The sequence below is a fragment of the Hemitrygon akajei genome, chromosome 26 (assembly GCF_048418815.1).
Source record: "Hemitrygon akajei chromosome 26, sHemAka1.3, whole genome shotgun sequence".
NCBI lineage: Eukaryota > Metazoa > Chordata > Chondrichthyes > Myliobatiformes > Dasyatidae > Hemitrygon > Hemitrygon akajei.
This window is the reverse complement of record NC_133149.1, coordinates 22,766,179-22,791,020: the sequence shown is the minus strand read 5'-3', so window position 1 is coordinate 22,791,020 and position 24,842 is coordinate 22,766,179. Positions and strand designations below refer to the sequence as shown.

The 24,842-nt window shown below is 41.8% G+C and overlaps 1 protein-coding gene across 4 annotated transcripts in view; it reads right to left on the bottom strand.

Moving 5' to 3' along the window:
• The window catches only part of pknox2 (pbx/knotted 1 homeobox 2), a 474,673-nt gene that overhangs the window by 69,087 nt on the left and 380,744 nt on the right, over nucleotides 1–24,842 (bottom strand). For all 4 annotated transcript variants that reach the window (XM_073029725.1, XM_073029722.1, XM_073029723.1 and 1 more), the window contains 2 exons: nucleotides 15,820–15,934; nucleotides 7,206–7,303 (listed from right to left, as the gene is read on the bottom strand). In XM_073029725.1, coding sequence (XP_072885826.1) covers nucleotides 7,206–7,303; nucleotides 15,820–15,934 — 213 coding nt within the window. The remainder of the gene's footprint in view (nucleotides 1–7,205; nucleotides 7,304–15,819; nucleotides 15,935–24,842) is intronic.

Here is a 24,842-nt window from a genome sequence, read left to right as displayed (position 1 = left end):
AAGCATTCGGGCTCTCACGACCAAACTGTGCAACAGTTTCTTCCCCCAAGCCATCAGACTCCTCAATACCCAGAGCCTGGACTGACACCAACTTACTGCCCTCTACTGTGCCTATTGTCTTGTTTATTATTTATTGTAATGCCTGCACTGTTTTGTGCACTTTACGCAGTCCTGGGTAGGACTGTAGTCTAGTGTAGTTTTTGTGTTGTTTTACGTAGTTCAGTGTAGTTTTTGTATTGTTTCATGTAGCACCATGGTAGCACCCAATTTCCCTTGAGATCAATAAAGTACGTCTGTCTGTCTGTCTGAAAAACGGTGTCTCGTTTTTACTGTGTACTGTACCAGCAGTTATGGTCAAAATGACAATAAAAAGTGACTTGACTCCGGTACAACTACAACAATGGCATTTTCTAAGAAGCAGAAAATTTGTGCAGCATCAAAATCCTGGGTGTAATGTTATCAACTTAGATTTACCAAAAAATACTTACTGATCAATGGCTTGCTCACAGATGGCAGTTTTGGTTTTGCCAAGACCACTCTGATTCAGACTTCATTACAACCTCAGTCCATATATGGACAAAATGAACTGAATTTCAGCAGTGAGGGGCTAAGGATCCCCTTGATACCAAGGTAGAACATGACAGGATGTGACATCAAGGAATTCAAGCAAATCTAACGTTAGCGTTGAGGTGGAAACAAGTCACAGCATCAACACAAAGTAAGACAAATGCCGTTGCTGAAGCCCAGTCGTCCAATACAAGTAGCAAGTAACCTTCACATCATCATAAAGATGTGACTGGATCGGAATGGGTGCAGAGGAGACTTGCAAGAATGTTGCCAAGAGTGGAAAATTATAGTTATGGAGGAAAGCATGGACAGGCTGGGGGCATTTTCTTGAGAACAGAGGAAGCCAAAGGAGGATTTAATTCCGATGTGGAGCATTTAAAGTCATGTCACCAGTAATGCAAGCACAGTGGTTACAGAGGCCCGGTCACTCTGGGGTGTGTGGCTCACCTCCCGATTCTGTAAGGTCTTTCTACTAAACACAAGGTGCAAACCAAGATTATAATAGAATTTTCTTCATTTGTCTGGGTCAAAGCAGCACTAAGAATTCTCAGGATGGTCAAAACCATCCAAAACAAGGCCTGGCTGACTGGCATCCATCAAATCCACCACTTTCAAAGTTAACTTCACTCACCAATGGTGCACATTGTGTACCAAGACTACTCCAGCAACACTTCCCAAACATCTGTGACAAGAAAGGGCAATGTTAACCAGCTATATGAGTTGGACACTTAGCTGCACACCACTTGGTAAGATTACACACAAGGTAGAATGTACAAGATTGGGGATGGTACATTGGCATGAATAGGGTGTGGCTAATAGCAAACAGAGCCAGGATAAATGAGTCTTTTTTCTGACTGGCAATTACTCAATGCCACAGGGACTGGTGCTGTGGCCTCAATGACTTATATCAATGACTTGACTGAAGAAACTGAATATACCATTAGTCAAGTTGCCAATGATACATCTATAAGTGAGATATCAAGTTGTGTAATGGATATGAAGGGATCCCCCGCAAAGGGATGTAGATAGGTTCAATGAATAGTAAAGAAACTGGCAGAACAAGTATAAATGTGAGATTATCCACTTTTGAAGGAAGAATCAACAAGCAAATTGTTTAAACAGTATGATCCTGGAACATGAAGCACAGAATATTATCAGGCAGATAGGCAAATACACCAAGTTATTACCAAGACTAGTGGAATATTTTCTTTATTGTAAGAGGCATGAAATGCAACATTAGGGATGGTTTACCTGGAGAATTGGGTACAGCTTTGATCGCCTTTTTAAGGAAGGATCTATTTGTTTTAGAGGCAATTCAGGGAAGGTGCATTAGTTTGATTCCTGGCATGAAGGCATTGATCTATGAAGAAAGGTTGAGAGGTTGGGCCAAATCTCAGTGGTTTGAAGAAACAAGAGGTGATCTTATTGAAAGAAGATTCTGAAGGGGGATGGATGCTGCCAATTCGATTCTCCCACTAAGAGTATTTCAAACCAGGAGAAATGTTTCACAATAAGTTGTCTTCCATTTTGGATGGAGCCAAAGATGTATTTCTTCTCTTACAGGGTCATGTATCTTTGGAAATATCCTATCTGAGAGAGCTGTGGAGATAAGTCTACTCCAACTCTGGTTTCTTATGTTCATCATGCCTTAGAAATATACAGTATTTTCTCAAAGTTGGTGGGTCAAAATACTGGAACTATTGATGCAATAGCGCCAGAAAAATGCCTCCATCATACAGACTGCAAAGGTTCAGAAAGCAACTCATTTAGCTTCTTCTCTAGGGCTATTAGAAATGGGAAGAGTGATTTGAACAGTCCTTGTATGATAAAAACTGACAGTTACAGGTGGGTAGAAAATTCAGAACGGTCCTGCCACTTGGATTAAAATTCTAGGTTCACTAGCACTCCTTTCACTTTACTAGACTGATATGATCAGATTGTAATATTGAAAGAATTCAATAGGACAGATGAAGAGAAAAACTTGTTACCAAAAAGGAACAAAGGAAATAAGCTGAAAATTAGAGCCAGAACATTTATACATCAGACTCTAATAGAAATCTGGAATTCTCTGTGTCAAAAAGTTGTGGATGCTGAGCAATAATTTGAAATTCCATGATTATGATCTTTAGCTTGTTTATCACACGTGGTTGTCAAGGGATCTGAGCAAAGGGGGTGAGAAGGGGTAATTGGGATTAAAGTGAGGTCAATCAAGACCTTGCTCTGGAGAAATATGTTTGAGGGTTAAATAACTTGTTCCCATTTTATGTATGGAGAGAAGTGGGAGATAGGTGTGAGGTGGCTCTGCGATGAACCTTCATTGAAGGTCCAACACATGGTTTGTCTCTTCAACTATTTGGCCCAATTCCTTACACAAACAATGCAATGAGAATATTTCATATAGTAGAATTGCTGTTAAAATTGCAATCATTAAGACCAGTTTAAGGCACCGTATCATTATAGAAGGTAATTTTTTTTGGTATCTTGCAGCGATTGCCTCACAGCGAGTGCTAATGAATTGTTGCACTTATAAAGATTTCTGTCAGAATTCTACTTATTCAAAAAAAATAATGAGGTGTCTATGCAGCATCATTTGGTGAAAGTCAATGAGAAATAATCATTTTTCTTCTGATTTGACAACTAGCACATTCTCTGAACTTCAGGCCTGAAAATAAATGCAGGACAACCTTGGTGTGATTAATGTTCTTTTAATTGGTGTGATCAAGCTACACAGTATTTAATGGTATTGCAGTAATTACATTTATTGTCAGATTCTTGTCACTGTTCACACATTGAAATAAATTGGGATATTATCCCATACAGGATATCCAACCAAATAACTTTATTATGCACACCCTATTTAAACAGATGTCCAGAAATTGGATATCACCCTCTTTTGTTGCCAACATGTGCTGTGTATAGAGCTATCGCCCATTTGAAATCTCTCAACAGATTCAAAAATTGGGCAAGGATATCGCATAAGCAGTGCAATGGCATTCTTTCCACTAAATGGAACCCTGGAAGAAAATACTTATAAGCAAAATATATAGCTCTGGGCCTAACACGGCTCAGAAGGACAAGGGAGGGTTTTCTACTGAATACTGAAAGAGCTGGATAAAGTGAACGTGGAGAGGATTTTCCAATCGTAGGAGGATCTAGGATCTGAGGTCAAACCTCAGAACGAGAGGATGCCCTTTGAAACTGAGGTAACAAAGAATTTCTTCAGCCAGGGATGGTGAATCTGTGGAATCTTTTGCCAGATGGCAGTGGAGGTTAAGTCACTAGGTGTATTTAGGGAAAAATGGTAGATCTTGATTGGTAAAGGGTTTAAAGGTCAAGGGAAGAACAGTGAAGGCTGGTGATTGGGACCGAAAATTAATCAGCCATGATTGAATGACAGAGCCTCTCAAAGTCCAACACTATGTCCCTGTCATGAGAGGTGGAAATGGATAAGGCCGGGTCAACAGGGCTCTGGTGAACCTGTGTAGGCCAACGCCTTTCCTAGGGTGATTAATGTTCTTTTAATTGGTGTAATCAATTTTAATTGGTGTGACCAGTATTTAATAGTATTGCAGTGATAACAGTGGATGGAATGGATTGCATAGGTATTGATGAACTCCAACCATATCATCGACTTCAGAGGATGATGGACACAGGGGGTCGTCAATGGCCTATGCTCCACTGGAAGCTAAGGGCCCAAGTAAGTAAGTGAATGACAGAGTAAATATGATGGGATGAATTGCCTAATTCTGCTCCTATGCCTCATGGACAAGGCCTGTATGGCATCTTTAACAACTGCAATCAGAGCTCGTAAGTGCTTTGTATTTACTGATTAACTGAAAGTGAATAAGAATTTTAAAGCATCTCTGCATAGCAGCTACCTAAAAGACAACCATGAAGGTGAGGAACATGGCAATGAAGGGAGAAGGTGAGATTCATTGTCCTTCTGTGATAGTGTGGCCCAATTAGTGAGAATGGCTCCACTGAGCTGTGAGGTGTGAGTTGATGCAGGGGCTTGTGAGTGTGACTCACATCATGGACTTAGCCGGCACAAAACACAAGAATGGTGAAGACATTACTGCAGATAGAGATTCCATTACCCTGACTACTGAACATTGAGACTGGCAGAAAGGGAGGGTGACATTTGGATATTAGAGTCCACCTATTTGAATCGATACCTCACATGTGACTTGCATATAAAAATGTAATGAGTACATTCAATTTCTACATTGATTCCATTGCTGCCACAAACTTCTGCCTCTTCAGTGTTACTAACATCTTTTGATCAAAATTATGCTTAAGATGAGAGGCAACAAACTCTCTCATTCAGTCTCAGTCTCTTTAGAAGCAGAAACAACAAAACTCTTTGCATTCTGTCCCGTTGCTGTGCATAGTTCACATAAGTATCCCAACTCCAGTGTCTGCAAGAGGTCACTGGATTTCTGCTGCAACTTTGACCATCTAAACTTTAGCATCAATCAGTGCTGTGGACAAGATCCATCAGGATCTTGTCCTCTTAAAGGAGGAGCTTAGGAGAATTAATGGCACCTAACGGCCTCCTTTGTTTGCATCTTTGGAAACAGCTCTATTTCTATCTTTAATATCTCTATTTTTCCCTTTCAGGTTCTTTTGAAGACCCTGACCTGGAGTTACACGCTGACTAAAGGTTCTCTGTGGAAATGGGACCCACTCTCGAGGTTTCACAACTGGCCGTTATTCAGCACGCCAAAGGCGTGGCCTAAGAGCTCAGCTCACCTTCGGAGGGCCGAGATCTCGTGGCTCTGGAGACGGGCGGATGAAGGTCAGTGTCCAGGCAGGAGATCAGTGTGTTGTGGGAGATGGAAGATCTTTGGCTGTGTGCCCAGAGACCGGAGATGTTTGGGCACAGAACTCGGAAAAAGTGACGCACCGGACTTTAACATCGTAAACCAGCGATATGTTTGTTATGCCTCCCCTCTCAATGTGAAACAGAGACATCTCTTTCTCCCTTATGAGGGAGAGAGGGAGAGAGGGAGAGAGGGAGAGAGGGAGAGAGGGAGAGAGGGAGAGAGGGAGAGAGAGAGAGAGAGAGAGAGAGAGAGAGAGAGAGAGAGAGAGAGAGCGGTATATCAAATACCAGGTGAACGAGTAGTCTTTGGAGTACCTCAAGTCTGTGTCTTTGCTGTTGCTTTGCTCATGCTTGAGTGCTCGGTGGTGGGTGCCGATGCTTTTTTTAAAAACTGGTGGGGGGAGGGGAGGATCATTACTTGCTGCCACTTACACGTGGGAGGGAGGGGAGCTGGTGGGGGGACTTTGGGGTTCTAACATTTAACTGTCATTCATTCGTTGGGGCACTCCTCTGTTTTTTGTGGATGTTTGCAAAGAAAAAGTATTTCAGGATGTATATTCTATACATTTCTCTGACATTAAATGTACCTTTGAAACCTTGAAGGAGCTGAATTCTGATTTCATTTAAACAGTATGCTTAAGGCCAGCAGATAGTCATGCCAATCAATTTGAAATGATTTTCAAATCATAAGTGTCTAATTCACTGTAGCATCCAATCCCCACATGTTGGTGAACACAAAAACAGGCAAGTATTTCTAATGATAAACAGAAGAGATCTGCAGATGCTGGAAATCTTGAGAAGTACACACAAAATGCTGGAGGAACTCAGCAACTTAGGCAGTATCAATGGAAATGAATGAACAGTTGACGTTTGGGGCTGAGACCCTTCATCAGAACTGGACAGGAAGGGGGAAGATGCCGGAGTAAAAAGCTGTGAGGAGGGGAAGGAGGACAAGCTTGAAGGTGACAGGTGAAGCCAGGTGGATGGGGGAGGGGGTGACTTTGGAAGCTGGGAGGCGATAGGTGGAAAAGGCAAAGGACTGAGAAGAAGGAATCTGATAGGATAGGTAGGAAAGGTGAGAAGGAGTGGCAGCAGGGGGTGGTGATAGGCAGGTGAGAAGTTGTACGAGGCCAAAGTAAGGATTAGAAGAAGAGGGAAGGGGGAGGAGAGAATTACTGGAAGGAGAAATCAGTGTTCCTGCTATCAGGTTGGAGGCTACCTAGATGGAATATGAAGTGTTGCTCCTCCACCCTGAGAGTGGCCTCATTGTGGAAGTATTTCTAATGGAGATTTACATAACCTGAAGGTGGTCTAATCAGTAAATTACTTTTTAAAAAGGAATTAATATCGTTACATTGACCAATGTGCACAGCAAGATTCCATAAACAGTGAAGTGAAAAATCAGATGTCATGAGGTGTACTGTTCAGAAATATGTTTACTGGGCCACAACAGGTCCTGACACAATTTATCTTTATCCATTCTTCCACATATACACTATCATCTCAAAGTAGTCAAGTCAGCAACCTGCATTAATAATATTTTGATTGGGAAATAATCAGTACTCTGACTGTGGCTCATGTTCCCTCATGATTTGTACTGGTTTTCTTGGGGAGGGGCAGATTTCTGAGTCAGGCACTCAGCTGAACCTGTGACGTATCCCTGTTCAATTTTCAGTCTGATTTATGGAAGCTCTTTGTGTCTGATGTTAGGGTAATTCAATCAGGAAAATTCAGAGATTAGACATAGTGATGCTGATGCTTTGATCTCAAAGGCTAAATACATAGGGTGACAAAAATTGTCTATATCTCTTACCTGTGTATTCTGGATCTGTATTGTACCCTGCGGAATGGCCTGGGTCACCACTTGACCCTGAGAGGTTACCATAGTTACTGGCTGGTAAATTGTTCCACCTGTGCAAGAACACAGCACAAAGATAATATGGAAATATTTTCATTTCCCTTTTAAGAATCTCACTATCACAAATTAATCTGCATTCATGTGGTACAGTTTTATTATTCCAGAGTCAAATGGGGCAAGACAATACAGAAAGGGCAAACAAAATAATGCAGGTAAAAGCAGACAAAATAATATAGGAAAAGCAATCCAATAATGCAACTAAGGCAGACAAAATATTATCTGCAAATGAGATTTTATGACGTATCTATTTCTCAGCTATTGAGAACGGTAATCAAGGGCCAAGAATTTCAGAAAGGTAAAATTCTTAACTCTTTAAACTCTGTTAACCGTATTTTGTTAGTTGTACAGGAAATATCCAAAATTGCTCTGCTGTTTATTAACAATGTGGTTTTTCAGTTGCTACACTGGATGGCAAGGGCCCAAATGGGAATGGCACTACTCTTTCTCCCACCCCCCCCCCCCCCCCCTCTAAACACAAGTCAGGTCTCTGGGCTATTTGTAATCAGGTTCCACAAACTTGCTTATAATCATTTAATAACACAGGACAATGGTTTACATCCTGATAACCGTCACATTGCAGGTTAGATTTTACACAACTGGAATAAAATTTCAAAATGATCTGATTCTCAGAACCACTAATGGATACACGTTTCCAAAACCACAGCTGCGTCTGGCAACTGATATTAGATAAGTTATCTAAAAGTTGGCTTATTTCTCCTCATATTATGTAATGTCAAGTTTTTAGACATTTTACAGGAAAAGAAAATTAAAATGTAATGAATAACAAAAGTGATAAGTTTGTTCAGAGCTGCCACAAAATATTTATTTTTTTAACCAATAAACCAACACAACCTCACAATACTCAAGGACAGCTTCTATCCTTGAGCTTCTATCTATTGAATGACCTCCTAGTACTACAAAATGGACTTTTAAGCTGATAATCTACCTCATCATGGCCTTCCACCTTACTGTCTGCCCACCCTGCACTCCCCCTGTAATTGTAACACTTTATTCTGCATTCTGTTTTTGCTTTCCCCTGTATAACCTCAATGTACTGATGTGATGAAACAAACTGTATCGCGGGCATGAAAACCAATGTTTCTCACATGTACTTTGGTACACGTGACAATAATAAACCAACAAAGTGGTACAAAAATGTTTTCAGCTTGCCATGGACAGGGCAAATGGGAAAGGTATACTGAACCAAGGAAAGAAAGACTAAGCATGGCGATAGAAAATCTTGTTTAAAAAAAATACGTTTAATTGGCTAGTGGTTATGTTATAGGACTGACAACCCCAAGGTTTTACAGTGCACTTCATAAAATAGCAAATTGTGAAAAGAAATTCAATAAATCTTGTATGTGACGCATTATCAGAAAAAAAAGTTGCCAATTATTATGAAAATTAATGTCCTTGGGTAAAGTAATGGCCTACGTGAAACTCTAGCTCTGCATTGCATAATTGATTCAATGCCCCGAGTTCAACCAAGGTTGGGCAATAAATAGTTCCTTGACAATGTCAACTGCTATCCCAAGAACAACTCCTTTCTAAAAATGAGTTGAGAAAAAAATGCTTTGAGAAAGGAGAGAAGAGTGCCATCATATGATTGATGACAAATTATTCTTCTTGCATTCCCATCCTCAGTAACAACCAACCAGCCACTTACTGCCACTAATTAAACATGCTTGCTTCTCTCATGAAGATGTCATTTGTGAAACTTCATGCCACTGGCACTCAATGAGTACACTCAAAATTTTGAAGAAAGAAAGGAGACCTTGCACAAATATCGAAGCATGCAGAGCTGGATCCTGCTGGATACAACCCACTACTCAAGCCCGATACACCAGGGTCGAATTCTGAGGGTTAAGTTAGCTAGTCCTCTGGAACTTTGAATTGGGAGATGTTATCACAGCAGTGACAAGCTCTCAGGCAGAAACAACACACCTGGAATATTGCCAAAAGACTTTGACAGAAGGTGGAGATTGAGGTGGGGCTTTGCCCATTGTCAAATTTATAGGAATTCTAAAAGGTTTTAAACACCTCTGGCATTCAGGTGCATTTTAGAGCTATGAATTCTGAAACCAGTTATCTAAAAATTCCCAAGATTTTAATTACAAACACATAAGCATTTGGAGATAATCTAAAAATATTGAACTAAAATAAAAAGAATTGTTTAGCGTTCTCTTTGCCCTATACAATTAGGACTAGAATCCCAAATGGAATCAGTTTGTTCTTGTATCCTAAGACAGGTTAGACCTGTGCAGGATCTGAATTACAAAAAAGCAAGGAGATGAAAGTTACAACTGCCAGGCCTGCACAAGCCGGTACCTCCCAATCTCCACCCAGCTGACAGGAGTCACCTGCCACTCATTTCCAACTCATCATCTGCAGTCTATTTAAATCCAGCCCTCATTTGAACTGACCAGCTTCAACCAGTTGCTCCTAGCCTTCGGTTACCTTGTTGTGTTAAGTAACTAGTCTCTCTTGTTTTGTAGTTTGTCACTCACCGCTAAATCATCTCTGCTGACCTGTGCTTGGGATAAGCCTCCTCTACATTTCCTGACAACCATAGGTAGATAGGAATGTCAGGCTGAGACTGTAAATGCATCAGCCATGAACTTACTTTATATCAGAGCAGGTGGAGTAGCCAACTCCTGCTCCTAATCTGCATTCCCTTATGTACTGCCCCAGGTAGTCCTTTCAGGTGAGGTAACACTTCACCTGTGACTCTTCTGGGGTTGTCAATTGTGTCTGGTATTCCCGATGAGGTCTCCCTTACATCAGTGAGACCCGTCGTAAATTGGGGGACTACTTTGTCAAGCACCTCCGAACCATCTGCCACAAGTGGGGGACTTTCCATTCCCGTTCTGACGTGTCGATCCATCGCCTCCTCTTGTGCCAAGTTAAGGCCCCCCTCAGGGTGGAGTAGCAACATCTTATATTCCTATTGGGTGGTCTTCAACTTCATGAATATTGATTTCTCCTTCTGGTAATCAAATTTAACCCCCCCCTTATTCCCCACTAACTTTCACCTCTTCTCACCTGCCTATCACCTCCCCCAGTGCCCCTCCTTCCCTTTCTCCTATGGTTCACTCGCCTCTCTGATCTGATTCCTTCTTCTCCAGCCCTTGACCTTCCCCACCCAGAGGGCTTCACCTCTCACCTTTCAGCTCACCTCCTTCCCCTCCCCACACCTATTTATTCTGGTATCTTCCCCCTTCCTTCTCAGTCCTGAAGAAGAGGCTCAGCCCAAAATGTCAGCTATCTATTAATTTCCATAAATTCTGCCTGACCTGCTGAGTTCCTCCAGCATTTTGCATGTGTTGTTTGGGGTTTCCAGCACCTGTAGACTTCTTTGTGTTTAGGCATGCACAGCGCCATTACTCATGTACAACATCTCAGATTTCCACTTTTAACAGCACAGGTGTGTGAGTCTGGGTCCAACTGAAATTTCAGCTGGTGAAAGTCAGCTGTTCTGATCAGAACTGTTAACTGCAGCCAGCAAGAGCTGCACTAATAATGAGCTCACAAAGTAAGTATTTTATTGGCAAATTAATTTTGATATGTCTGTGAGACAATAACCTATATCATGCTGACAAATAGCAGGCAGGTCCAAAAGATTCAGCTGCCTATCAGTTGTAAACATACCTTGGCCTTTGGCAGATGGCGGGTCAAAGGTCGAAGTTTGAGACATGCTGAAGGTCGGGTGCTACTGCATCTGAGGATGCATTATCAGGCAGAATAGTGGAGCAACAAAAACCTGTCTTTATTTGTTCTTGATTGGTAAGGGTTACGGGGAGAATGGGAGTTAAAAGAAAATCATCCATGATTGAATGGCAGAGCAGAGTCAGCTGGCTGATTGGACTAATTGTGCTCTTGTATCTTATGGTCTTTATGTCAAGGAAGGCTTGTGAATATGGAGGGGGCACCAATGGGAAAAGATGACTTATTTCATTTTATGTTATTTAATTCTTTGTTTTAAATACCTTGTAATTGAATCTTTTAAATCATTTTATTTCAATTTCAATCCATTTAAATAGCTTTGTATTTCTCCATCAGTTTACAGTCTTTTGACAGATGGAAAGCTTTGAAATGCTCAGGGAATTCCAAGCGCAGGTCATCACCCAGGACCCAATCCACCCCGCCACATGCTTGTTAGCTCGCTCAGCCCTCCAGATCCAGAATGAATCTGTCCCGACAGATACCGCAGGTGAAAAGTTGAAGCAGCTCTTCACTGTTGCAAGGTGTAAATCCTGGTGCAACCTCCCACATGCAGTGAGGGAGCTCATTCTTCAGAAAGACTGCAACAGTTCAAGATGATGGCTTACCACCATCTTTTGGGGCATTTAGGGGACCAGAATCAGGTTTATTATCACTGACATATAACACGAAATGTTATTTTGCAGCAGCAGGACAGTTCAAAGGCAGAAAATTAAAATGAATCACAAAATAAATAAATAATGCAATAAAAACAGGGAATAATGAGGTAGTGGTCATGGGTTCATGGACAGTTCAGAAATCTGATGGTGGAGGAGAAGAAGTTGTTCCTACATTGTTGAACGTGGGTCTTCAAGCTCTGCACCTCCTCCCCAGATGTAGTAACGACAAGAGTGCATGTCAAGGATAGTGAGGGTCTTCTTGTGGCACCACATCTTGAAGATATCCTTGACAGATCAGCAAACAATGCTGGGCTGAGCAGCAAGGACTATTTCCCCGAGAAATAAATTAATAAATAAAAGAAACTCGTGGAGAAGATCGGGGGAAGCCAGTGCGGAGCATAAACCATAGCATAGTTTTTTTCTATAATTAAAAACTAGAAAATAACTAGACCAATACCTATAGTCTAATTCCTTGATGTTATAAAATTTCAAATTATCACCCAAGTTCATATTTCTGCTATATAAGGCATTGATGGACCAACAAATCTTTGGAGAAATGTGATTCCAGTCAAAACTGCCCAGTTTGTGACACCGTCCTACAAGAATTTGTATACCGATAACACTTTTACTTACTTTGGTCACTACATATCTCAGCTAAACTACCAGGCATCCACTCTAAAACCTCAACATTTTTTCCAGTAGCAATAATAAACAGATGTCAGTGCTTGGTAAAGATATTAGGTGCCCAAAATGGAAAGCATTCAATATCCCATCAGTGGCTCAATAACCAGGATCTACTGTAGAGCCTCTGCCTTACGCTCCCGTGACATAGTTTAATCCTGACTTTCAACAGCATCTGCATGCTTTTTTCTACATTTTCCGTGACTGGGTTGGTAGATTAGTTAGTCACTATAAGCTGCCTCAGTGTGCAGGCGAGGACGGAAACTGAGGGGAGCTGATAGGAATGTAGGGTGACTATAATGGGTTAGGGTTGGTAGTATATTTTTTTTTAAACAGGTTGGTGTGGATACAGTCGGCCATAGGGTCTGTTCCCATACTGTGCTGCTCAATCTTACATGGAGAGGTTTCCTGGTACAAAGTTCCACAGCCCTGATGCAGGGCCAGTCTGAACACATGGAAAACCCAGCCCAGGATTAGCTTTGACATGCAGCACAAGTCTTACAGCCCGCCAAGCTTAAAATCTGGGGGGGGGGGGGGGGGGGGGGGGGAAAGCACAAGATGTTGGAGGAACACTTTCAGGTCAAGCAGCATGTATGCAGAGAAATTGAAAATCAGCTTTCAGGTTAAGACCATTCATCTAGATGCTGCCTGAAGCTGCTGAGTTCCTCCAGCACTTGGCTTGTTGTTCCAGATTCCAGTAACGGCAGTCTCTTGTATCTCCATAAAAACCTGAAAATCCTATTCAATAACAAATACTTTAGCCCCACTCAATAAATCAAAAGAAAATCTAAAATCAAGTTGTACTCAACCACCCTTTTACTTTTCTCGCTGAGAATAAGTTCAACCCTGACCTGCTGCAGGCTCAGTGGCAGCTTTCTCGGCTGAGGTGCTGAGAAATTTGAGGAAGTTCATGCTCTGTCATGCCGAGTCCAGGGCCGGAGTAAATCCAGATTACAGTCATTAACTGCACAAAGGTTCCAAGCTTCCACATGGTTATAGAAGTAAATAGCTCCACTCCTTTAGGAAAGTGTAAAAGATGCAGAACAATGAGCACAAAATCCATGGTATACTCGTTCTGGCAACTCCTGCGACGACACCGGTGCCAGGCTGTATCGTGGAGAGGGGAGACTCGCTGCATGGGCAATTGCCGGTCTCCCATACAACTTTGCCCAGGCCTGCTCCCTGGACAGGGCACAGATCCATGGTCTCACGAGACTAACGGATGCCACACCCACATACCCTCGGTCAGATTCTGATACATATTTCAACAACGTAGAGATTTGCAGTACAACTGTTCTATTACAGTCTGCAAACTATAAAGGCAAATCACTGAAATACACTATGATTACAACACAGAAACAGGCTGTTTCGCCCACCTAATCCAGCATACTGAGACAATGAGAGCCACTGCCTCACAGTGCCAGAGGCCCAGGTACAAGTCTGACCTCCACTGCCAGCTAGCTGGGAGCTTGCATGATCTCCACATGACCATGTGAGTCTCCTCCCATATCCCAAAGATGTGTAGGTTGGTCAGTTAAATGGTTAAGATCAACTAGTGTGTAGGTGAGTGGTAGGATCGATGTGAATGAAATGAAATTAATGTAGGGTTAGTGTAAATAGGTGGTTGGAACTGTTTCAATGGGCTCAAGGGCCTTTTTTTCTGTGTCATATGGATTTATGATTCTAATTCATGTAGTTCATGCCAGCGTTTTTCCCCTCTGTGAGTCCTCTGGGGAAGTCAAAGGCCCAATGTCTGCAATTCCTCGAGGCTGGAGACTGAAGAAAATGACCTCAGCTGGGGTTGGTGGACTCTGTACGTGCGTGGGTGGGTGGGAGTGAGGGAGGCAATAGGGCTTGCTGTTTGGTTGTGTTCTGTGTTGTTCTGCCGCGCATGGCGGACAAGCTATGTTGTCGCCGGAAAGTGCGCAACACTTGCGGGCTGCCCTCAGCACATCTTTGGGTGTGTTGGTTGTTAATGCAAACGATGCATGTCACTGTGTTTTGACGTACATTCGTGATAAATAAATCGGAATCTCTTCCAGTTCATTTCCTTTCATTACATGAAGCTATTCGGTATATCCTGTTTGTTGACAAAATTTCTGCTCAGAGCAACACCAAGTCCTTAAAAGTTGGAACGTAGGTTTGAAATAACTAATAAACATGGGTATCTCTGTGATCTGTAAGTATGGTCTCTATTCTCTGAGGATAAAAAAGGTAGTGATATTGCAAGGAAATATGGAAATAAGCAGCTGGCATCAGTAAATGTGACCAATGCACTTGTAGTCTATGCTAACATAGCAGTTCAGCAAGGTACTCTTGACAAGGAAATGGGCCATCCTTAACTGATCTGGTACTGATGCAACTCCATTCTTTTATCTAAAAGCTCTGAAATAGCCTAGCATGATGCTCATGTAAATTGCCACCTCATCCATAAATGTACCTACATCAGCAAAGTCCACATCCCAAGAATTAATTAAAATATGATTGAGCAAAGAGAACAAAACCCTACATATCCAAGGGGAAGGATAAATGCCTGGTGAGGTTCCATCCCATATTGCTGACCAATGGCCAGAGTATCTGACTGCAAATCTGCATTCTTCCCTTACTTAGGCTCTGTCCAGAGGTTCACGAGTGAAGCTCACATCAATCTCATTCCAGCCACAGAATGGAATATTGTTCAGTCCTTAAGGGGACGAGTCTAGGAAATGTTTATTTTATACTAGACCAAAAAATGAAATATCAAGTTGACAGGAAAACTTGTATTTCATTTTGGAAAGTTGGGGTTTACAAAATTAAAAATATCCAGGAAGATTGATCAAAGTTTGTTGGAGGTTGCTGATCCGGGTCAGTAACGTGGATGGTAACTGCTTGAAGCATTTTTAGTGCTGAGGAAAACAGCTACTGCCTTTCTCAGTTCCGAAGAAATTTCTTGCAATTGAAATGTCAACTCTGTTTCTCTCTCCAGAGATACTGCCTGACCTGATCAATGTTTGAGTATTTTCTGTTTTTATTGAAGATACCCTTGAACTTTTGATCTCCAAATCTACTTCATTGTTGCCCTTCCACTTTACTTTTCAATCTGCACCATACTTTCACTGTAACACCATATTCTGCACTGTTTCCTTTCTATTACCTCGATATCATTATGCATGGTGTCATCAAGATGGCATGTATCTTGATGAATGCGTCAACAGTTAACCAATACAAATATGATTGTAAGTTGCCTACTCATAACAACACATTACACATTTCTAACTATGAATGCGTCACCATCCTCCTTTGCTTCTTGACGAAAAGAAACAAGTATTCTTTGGTGATTAATGTCTCAGTTGCTATGGAAGTAGAAAAGTGGTGTTGGTTTCAAGGATAGAGGGAATGCAAGCTGGAGGAAAGAGAAGATAAAATATAAAACCAACCAGCCCTTCTCAGCACACGTTGGTAGCCCTTACCTGTTACCACTTGTGTTGGCATGGCAGCATTCCCTTGTTGTAGTGCAGAGGTCGGTACCACAATCCCCTGGGAGTTGACAGAGTTGGTTATTGCTGTCAGAGAGGATGGAGAGCTCTGCAACAAAAACAGCAAATGATAAGAAAAATATGAAAGGAATTGATAAGCAACGTCTGGATCTACAGCTTCATGCAGGAAACCAGGCCAATATTCCAGATATATTCCTGTTTAAAACATTTTTAAAAATCACACCAACTGATAATACCAACACAAGAATTTCTTCACTAAATATCTCTGATCATTTATAAAGTTGACCAAAATACGCAACTGCTCAGCCAAACATTGAGTCAGCAATTTTTGAAAAATGTGAACTGTCCAGACCATGCTCTCTTCTCGCTGCTGCCATTGGGAAGCAGCTGTAGGAGCCTCAGGCCCCACAGCACCAGGTTCAAGAGCAGTTATTTCCCTTTAACCATCAGGCACCCAAATCAGCATGGAAGTGATTCCACAACCCTCAGACTCACTTTCAAGGACTCTACAACTCATGTTCTCAGTATTATTTAACACTTTTTTTTGAATTTTCACAGCTTGTCTTCTTTTGCACATTGGTTATTGTACATCTTTGTGTGTAGTTCTTCATTGATTCTATTGTACTTCTTTGCTCTACTGTGAATGCCTGCAAGAAAATTAATCTGAAGGTAATAGATGGTGTTATATATGTACTTTGATAATAAATTTACTTTGACCTTCAAATGCAATGTGTCCAGAAATTTATATGACTCATGCCTGTCTTATAAGTATCTTAGTTTGAATGAGTTTGTTGAAAAACTCGATTTGTGTATAAATGGTCATGAGCCTTACTTATAGCAATGTAGGAAAAGTTGGTAAGTCAATTTTGTGTTAAGTCCTGGTTGGAAGATGAGAGTGTAGGAAATGATTCATCCCCAGTGCTTGAATAGCAAGTTCTGTTTGGAGGTGGTGGCTTTCAATTAGATCCTTGCTGCTCTGAGGTGCTTTCTGCAGAATGCAAAGGTAGAAATATGATGCTGAATCTAAAAAAGTGCTCATATGCCCACTATTAGACTGGTTTTCCATAAACCCACACATATATCTCCAATAAGAGAGGATCTAAACATCATCCCTTGACATTCAGTGGCATCACCATCACTGAATCCCCTACTATCAACATCCTGAGGGCTACCACTGGCGAACTGGTCTCGCCATATAAACACTATGGCTACCAGAGCAGGTCAAAGGCTAGGAATCTTGTGGCATGTAACTCACCACCTGACTCCCCAAAGCCTGTCCACCATCTACAAGGCTCAGGTCAGGAGTGAAATGGAATACTTGCCACTCGCCTGGATGAGTGCAGCTCCATCAACACTCAAGAAGCTTGACACCATCCAGTACAAGGCAGCCCACTCGATTGGTACCCCTTCCACAAGCATCCAATCTCTCCACCATTGACGAACAGTCTCAGCAGTGTGTACTGTCTACACGATGCACTACAACAACACACCAAAGTACCCAAGGCAGCACCTTCCAGACTCACGACCACTACCATCCAGAAGGACGAGAACAGCAGATACCTGGGAACACCACCACTGGGAAATTCCCCTCTAAGTCACTCACCATCCTGACTTGGAAACATATCGCCATTCTGTCATTGTCGCAGGGTCAAAATCATGGAATTCCCACTGTAACAGCAGTGTGGGTGTACCTACACCTCAGGGACTGCAGCAGTTCAAGAAGGCAGCTCATCACCACCTTTTCAAGGGCAACTAGGGATGGGCAATAAATGTTGGCTTAGCTGGCGATGCCCAGATCTCGTAAATGATAACTGTTGTAAAGATGCTGAAGGAGTAGGGTACAGCATATATTTGATGTTAATTTTTTTTGGAAAAATATTTCACTATAATAGAAGACTTGAACATTGGATTCTCGAGACTGCAGGTGCTGGAATCTGGAGCAATTAAAAATATGCTGGAGGAACTCAGTGGATTGAGCAGCATCTGTTGGGGGGAAAATATTAATGAGACCCTGCATCAGGATTGGATGCAGGATCTTGGTTGATAATGTCTACCATTTCTTTCCTGCGGAGTTCCTCCAGCAGTTTGTTTTTCGAAGAATTGGGACCTGTTTTGTCAGAATAGAGAAGGTTAAGGAGTAAATTGTTAGAGGTTTCTAAATTCATGAAGTCAAGAAACAAGAGATAGCTGTCAAGGAAGGCTTTACATTTGAGTACCCTGCTGCAAGATTTAGTGCACTTTTTTTTTTTATCTGAAAATGAACCCAGGGTAAGATTGGGGTGTTTAGGAGAGGGGTAGTCAGCAGCTGTAGATTCCATAAAGGCCTGTGATGTGCTCAGCAGGGATCAGAACAAGTCAGAACTTTATTGAGGAAATTGAGTGCAGCATATGGAAAACTGCCTAATAAGACCATAAGATATAGGAGCAGAATTAGGCCATTTGGCCCATTATGTCTGCTCTGTCATTTCATCATGGCTGATCCAATTTTCCTCTCAGCCCCTATCACCTGGCTTCTCCCTGTATCCCTTCATGCCCTGACCAATCAAGAATCTATAAACCTCTGCCTTAAATATAGATAAAAAACTTGGCCTCCACAGTTGCCTGTGGCAAAGAATTCCACAGATTCACCACTGTCTGGCTAAAAAAAAATCCTCCTAATCTCCAGTCTAAGAGGACACACCTCTATTCTGAGGCTATGTCCTCTGGTCTTAGACTCTTCAACCAAAGGAAACATCCTCCCCACATCCACTCTATCAAGGCCTTTCACCATTCGATAGGTTTCAGTGAGGTTGCCCCTCATTCTTCTGAATTCTAGTGAATACGGGCCCAGAGCTATCAAAAATACTCTTCATATGACAAACCATTCAATCCTGGAATCATTTTCGTGAACCTCCTTTGAACCCTCTCCAGTCTCAGCACATTGAGTTAGGGGTCACCAAGGAATCTAACAGTCTTCTGGCGGAGAGCATCCAGGAACCGACTGGTTTAAGGGAAGGAGCTGTTATTGAACCCGGCGATGGCAGCTGCGAAAAGATGACCCGGCCCGGGTGGTGAGAGTCTTTGAATATTGTTATTGCCTTCTTCCAAACCTTCTTTGCAAAAGCAATGTGCACAAAGAGGTGGAGGGTCATCTCATATCCATCATGGCCAGCTCAAGCATGGGGTCATCTGCAGGCGTGGCGCCATCGGTGCAGGGAGGGTCTGGCAGGGAGCTCCTCTCACTACCAGCCAAACTGAGTTCCGACGGTGAAACATTCTGCTAAATGATTTTGACCATCCCACAAGACCCATTGGGTCTCTTCTTTCAATGGGAGGCTCGCGTGGCTTCAGCCAAGGTGACAAACTCCCTCTTGTGAAGGACAATCTGGCGAACTTTCGGGCTCATGTTATCTTGGCGCCGGCCCGAAAATCCAGCCTGGTATGTTGACGCTGGAGGCGTGACGACATTTGCAGGCTGTCCCCGGCGCAACCTATCTGATTTGATTCGTGTGTAATTGCCTTATGCTATATTTAAACCATTGGCAGAACCCTCTAGCTTCACCGATAACTGGCAGAGAGGATAAGACGGAATGAATGTGGATGAGAGTTGGATGGTTGATGAGGGGAGGAGGGCTTGTTTACGTGCTCTGCCTCTCTATAATATATTGCTTTGTATTTGCTCTGCTATTCAGCACAAAACTGTTTCCGTTTCCCTGATGACTTCAATTCCATTTGCCTTACCAAGGTGCAATACACTACATCTGGAGTATTTCATATAGTTCTGGTCGCCTCACTACAGGAAGGATGTTGAGGCTTTGGACAGAGAGCAGAAGCGGTTCACCAGGATGTCGTCTGGTTTAGAGGGCGTGTGCTATCATGAGAGGCTGGGTAAACTTGGACTGTTCTCTTTGGCATGGCGGAGGCTGAGGGGAGATCTGATAGAGGTTTACCTTGAGTATTCTACACAGTTTGGGGATCCTTATCTTAGAAGAGATGTGCTGGCATTGGAGAAGGTCCAGAGGAGATTCACAATGATAATTCCAGGAATGAAAGGGTTATCATACGATGAATGTTTGATGGCTCTGGGTCTGTACTCATTGGAGTTTAGAAGGATGAGGGGGGATTGCATTGAAGCCTTTCGAGTGTTGAGGGGACTGGACGGGGTGGATGTGGAAAGGATGTTTCCCATGGTGGGAGAGTCTAGGACAAGAGGGCACAGCCTCAGGATAGAGGGGCGCCCTTTCAAAACAGAGATGTGGAGAAATCTCTTTAGCCAAAGGGTGGTGAATTTGTAGAATTTGTTGTCACATGTAGCTGTGGAGACCAGCTTGTTGGGTGTTCTTAAGGCAGAGATTGACAGGTTTTTGATTGGACATGGCATCAAAGGTCATGGGAGAAGGTCAGGAACTGGGGTTAAGGAGGAGAGGAAAAAAGGATCAGCCATGATTGAATAGTAGAGCAGACTCGATGGGCCAAATGGCCTAATTCTGCTCCTATGTCTTATGGTCTTATGCTTTCTCAGATAAGTGGTCCAAAACTGCTCACAATATTCCAAGTGAGGCCTCACCAGTGCTTTATAAACTCATCATTACATCCTTGCATTTATGTTCTAGTCCTCTGGAAATGAATACTAACATTGCATTTGCCTTCCTCACCACAGACGCAACCTGCAAATTAACCTTTAGGGAATCCTGCACAAGGACTCCCAAGTTCCTTGGCACCTCAGATTTTTTGTATTTTCTTTCCATTTAGAAAATAGTCAACCCTTTTATTTCTTCTACCAAAGTGCATTACCGTACACCTCCTGACACTGCCATTTCTTTGCCCACTCTCCTAAATTATAATGGAATAGAGGAAATTCTCAGCTGGAAAATTTGGGAGTTAGAGCTGTAGCTGTTGAAGGGTTCAGTGCTTGGGGGGATTTAATAGAAGAACAGTTGGTGTTTGGGCTGAGGATAATTACTGAGGGAAGGGAGGCCAAGACCCAGGTGTAAGCAATGGTGCTAAATGATTAAGTTTCCAAGTAATTCCCACTTTGAGTGGTTGAGGGGTTCCAGGACAGGAGCATAAATCATTAAAATAGGGAATGGGAGAATTTCATTTCAGGGTGCTGTGGGAAACTGTGAAGTAAAGAGGTTAAATTTATACACAAAATGACAAACAAAATGTGCTGAAATGTCCTTTACAAATTTATAATTTCTGATCAATTTGTGGCTTATACCTGCTACTCTTTTCACAGCACAACTATACAAAAGACAATTAGTTCATCAAAAATACTGCCTTAGAAACTTCTTTCATATCCCAAGAGCAAACAAGTGGCACTATGCAGCAAGATGACACTTGATAATGATAGAAAACTTCATATCCTCAGTGATGCACATAATATGTATGATAACTTCAAATCAGCACCAAAGGTCATGAGTTTACTATTAAACAATTAATGGCATTGGGATCTTTGAGCTGATATAGAAGAAGTGGTCTCAGGAGAGAGATTACAGCAGGAGATTAAATATTACACGGTGATCAGAAATTCATTTTTCAATTTCAAATTAATTTGGTAGCACATCTCGTACTACTTATGAAATTGGACATACTGCAAGTTCTAATTTTTCCTCTACTTATTTGATAGTTAGTGCCAGCCAAGTAGTCAGCCCTGCAATCACTCAACATTATGAATGACTGAAAGCTCAAGTTTGGGAAACAAACCTAGTGGTGGAAAGCACGTTGTAGTTCGAGTGAATGTGCTTAGCTGGCACTTTGCCAAACACTGGTCTTTTAGTAGCAAATAGAATAAGAGGCCTATAATTCACCAAGTATATTTCAACATGCAAAAATTACCCTGACGGCATTAAAGAAATCGCACACAAAAAATTAAACTTAGAGCACAACCACTTAATGAGAGAAGACTGATAATAATCAATATTATAAGCAACACAATGTTAAAATGCTTTGTTTTAAAAGGCAAACTGTAATGAAACAATGGAGTCTGTTGTATTTCTAACAAAGAAACAATAAATTCAGTAAATTAACTAAGGGGGCAAGGTTTTAAATGATCTAAATCTTTCATGGTGAAGGAGGTAGCTTCATTGACTCTTTTAGTCAGAAGCATAGGGCTTGAGGTCCTCATTTGTGAACTTCAGCACAGAATACTTAAGTGTTGCACGGATGATACAAGTGTCTTCCTCCTGATGAGAAGTGAAACTCAGGGGATATTTGCCTTTGTGGGCATGTGTGTAAACATCTCATGATTCTGCTCCTAGAGTAGTTAACACAGCTGCACCAAATCATCAAAATTTCTTCAGTCAGCGTTTCTAAAATAAACTTCTAATTTCTGAAATCACATTATTCAATTTTTTTCAGTACAGGCTGCAGACAATGTGCATTTGCTGCTTACTGCTGAGTTAGCTGAAGGGATTTAGGACTGAAATGAAACCAGTCCTGCCTGCAGGGTAGACAAAAATTTCTGTGTGTTCCTCAGCATTTAATGGCTCTGGGCCTGTGCTCACTGGAGTTTAGAAGAATGAAGCAAGATCTCATTGAAACCTATCAAATATTGAAAGGCCAAAATAGAGTGGACATGTAGTGGGGGAGGTCTAGGACCAAAGGGCACAGCCTCAGAATACAAAGATGTCCCTTTAGAACAGAGATGAGGAGGAAATTCTCTAGCCACAGGGTTGGTGAATCTGTGGAGTTCATTGCCACAGACAGCTGTGGAGGCCAAGTCATTGAGTATAATTAAAGTGGAGGTTGATAGGTTCTTGATTAGTAAGGGTGTCAAATGTTACGTTAAGAAGATAGGAGAATAGGATTGAGAGGGATAATAAGTCAGCCATAATGGAATTGCAGAGCAGACTTGATAAGCTGAATGGCCTAATTCTAGACCTATGTCTTATGGTCTCAGCCCTGCCCAATGGCTGGAAGTGTGATGCTCTCTACAGCAGAACAGGTTTGGTTGTCTGAGAGGTTTCTGAGACGGCAGGGAGATGTGCATCTGCATCACCTGCCTGTTCTTCCAGCTGAGTGATCCAAGCCTTCTGATGTGGAATGACAAGGCAAGCTTATGTGCAGAAGGCTAGTGCACAGCAGGGTTAAATCAGTGCAACAGAGGGAGGAGGAAGTTCAAAGAAGCAACCCCATGGGAACATATGGCCAAACCAGCAGAGAGAGAGGTGGAAAAATCGGATATAGTTAGAGGCACACACAGAGATGTAACTAAGAGAGATAATAGAGTACATATAGATTGATAGGAAAAAGGAATAACAGTTAACTCTTGGACTTAGTCTCAAGTTACTGATCTTTTGGCTAGATGTTTTTACCCAGTGCTGTGCCACTTGTGGGCCAGGAGTGTGTGATCTGACTGAAACAAAATACATCAGAGACTGGATGGGTCACTGGGTCTTTCATTATCCATCAGTTCTCATATGTTTGTATCTGAGGAACCAGTGGCATTGCATGCAAAAAACATTCACATCCAACAAGGTTTTTCTGTCTGACTCTTATCTATGAGGTAACCATTCCACTTGCTTAATTCTACCCCTCCCCCCTTCCTTTCTGTACACTCAAGGCATTTTTGACTTTATCCTCATATCTTACTGATTAACTTAATCCCCATTACTTTCCTGTACAACTGATTCTAATTAGATCGCTGCAAAAAAGGCAAAAAAAAAATTGGAGAGTGAAAAAACACAAGCTGTAGCAGCCATAGGACAGATTTACATCTCATTAAATTCCTACTTATTATTTCAGAAAATTGCTGATAAAAATGTGCATCTCAATTTGTTGGGGCTAGAAGCTTCATCATCGTATATCTAACATCTCTCTCGTCGCCCTGGCTGCGAGTCGTTGTCATGGTAACCCGCAATAATAGAAACTAATAAATTACAATCGAGACACCAGTCTCACAATTATCAATCTGTATATGCAGATTTACTGCTAATTTACCTCACAAAGCTAACTGCAACACAAAAATACTATGGGTTTTTTATGAAGAGATTTTACTTAATTGGGATAGGGAGAGAGGAATTAACATGTTGAATGATAGCGAATAAAAATAAGATATTAATTCCAAAAAGCTACATGAAGGGGCAAGACAGATTTACATGTCAAGCAATGCTTTAAGTCATGCTTCTTTGCATCAATTAAAGTCTGTAGATGTTAGTAGGCTTAAATCCAGAGAAATAAATTGTATAGTTTTGGGTAGATCAATCCCTTCTCATTGCCTCTCACTGTACAGTTTTCTAACGGATTAAACTCCTTCCATACCAACAAATGAATTTTCTAATGCATCAGTAACTTTATGTATATTATGCATTTGAAAAGGTCAAAGGCATTTCACAGAAGTGATAGCAAATATTTGATACCACGTCAAAGAAGCTTGGTCAAAGTTAGTCTAATGTGAGGGAAGGAATGTAAGTGAACTGGAGACATGGGAAAGAAACTCTGAAGTTCAGAGCCTTGAAAGCTGAAGGCGCAACAGTTACTTGCGGAGTTATTAAATTCATGGATGAACAAGATGTCAGAATTAGAGAAGCCCTGTTTTCAGATGGATATGAGGTTGAAGGACATCACAGAGAGGAAGGAGGGAAGGGATTTGAAAATGAGGAGCATTTTAAAGCTGAGGCCATTGTTATGCCCACAAACTCCTTCATTCCTGCTACACAAATTTCAAATACATAAATTCTTTCCTTTTGCTTTTCCATTAGATAAGAACAAAGGACATAGAAACAGTAGAAGGTGATGTGGGCCCTTTAGTCCATGCTGCCATTCTGCCTGAACCTTTTGCTTAGTATCACCTTCCTTCACTAGCTCTTTATCCCTTGACTTACTTAATACATTCAGCAATTGTACCTCCACAGACCTCGTGGAGAAACAATTCCAAAGATTCACTGTGATCTGGATGAAGAAATTTCTTCTCATCTCAATGTCGAATGACTGGTCCTTTAAGGCAAGACTGTGACACTGGTTCTGGATACCCCAGACAAGGGAAACATTAATTTGACATGCACTCTGTCATGCAT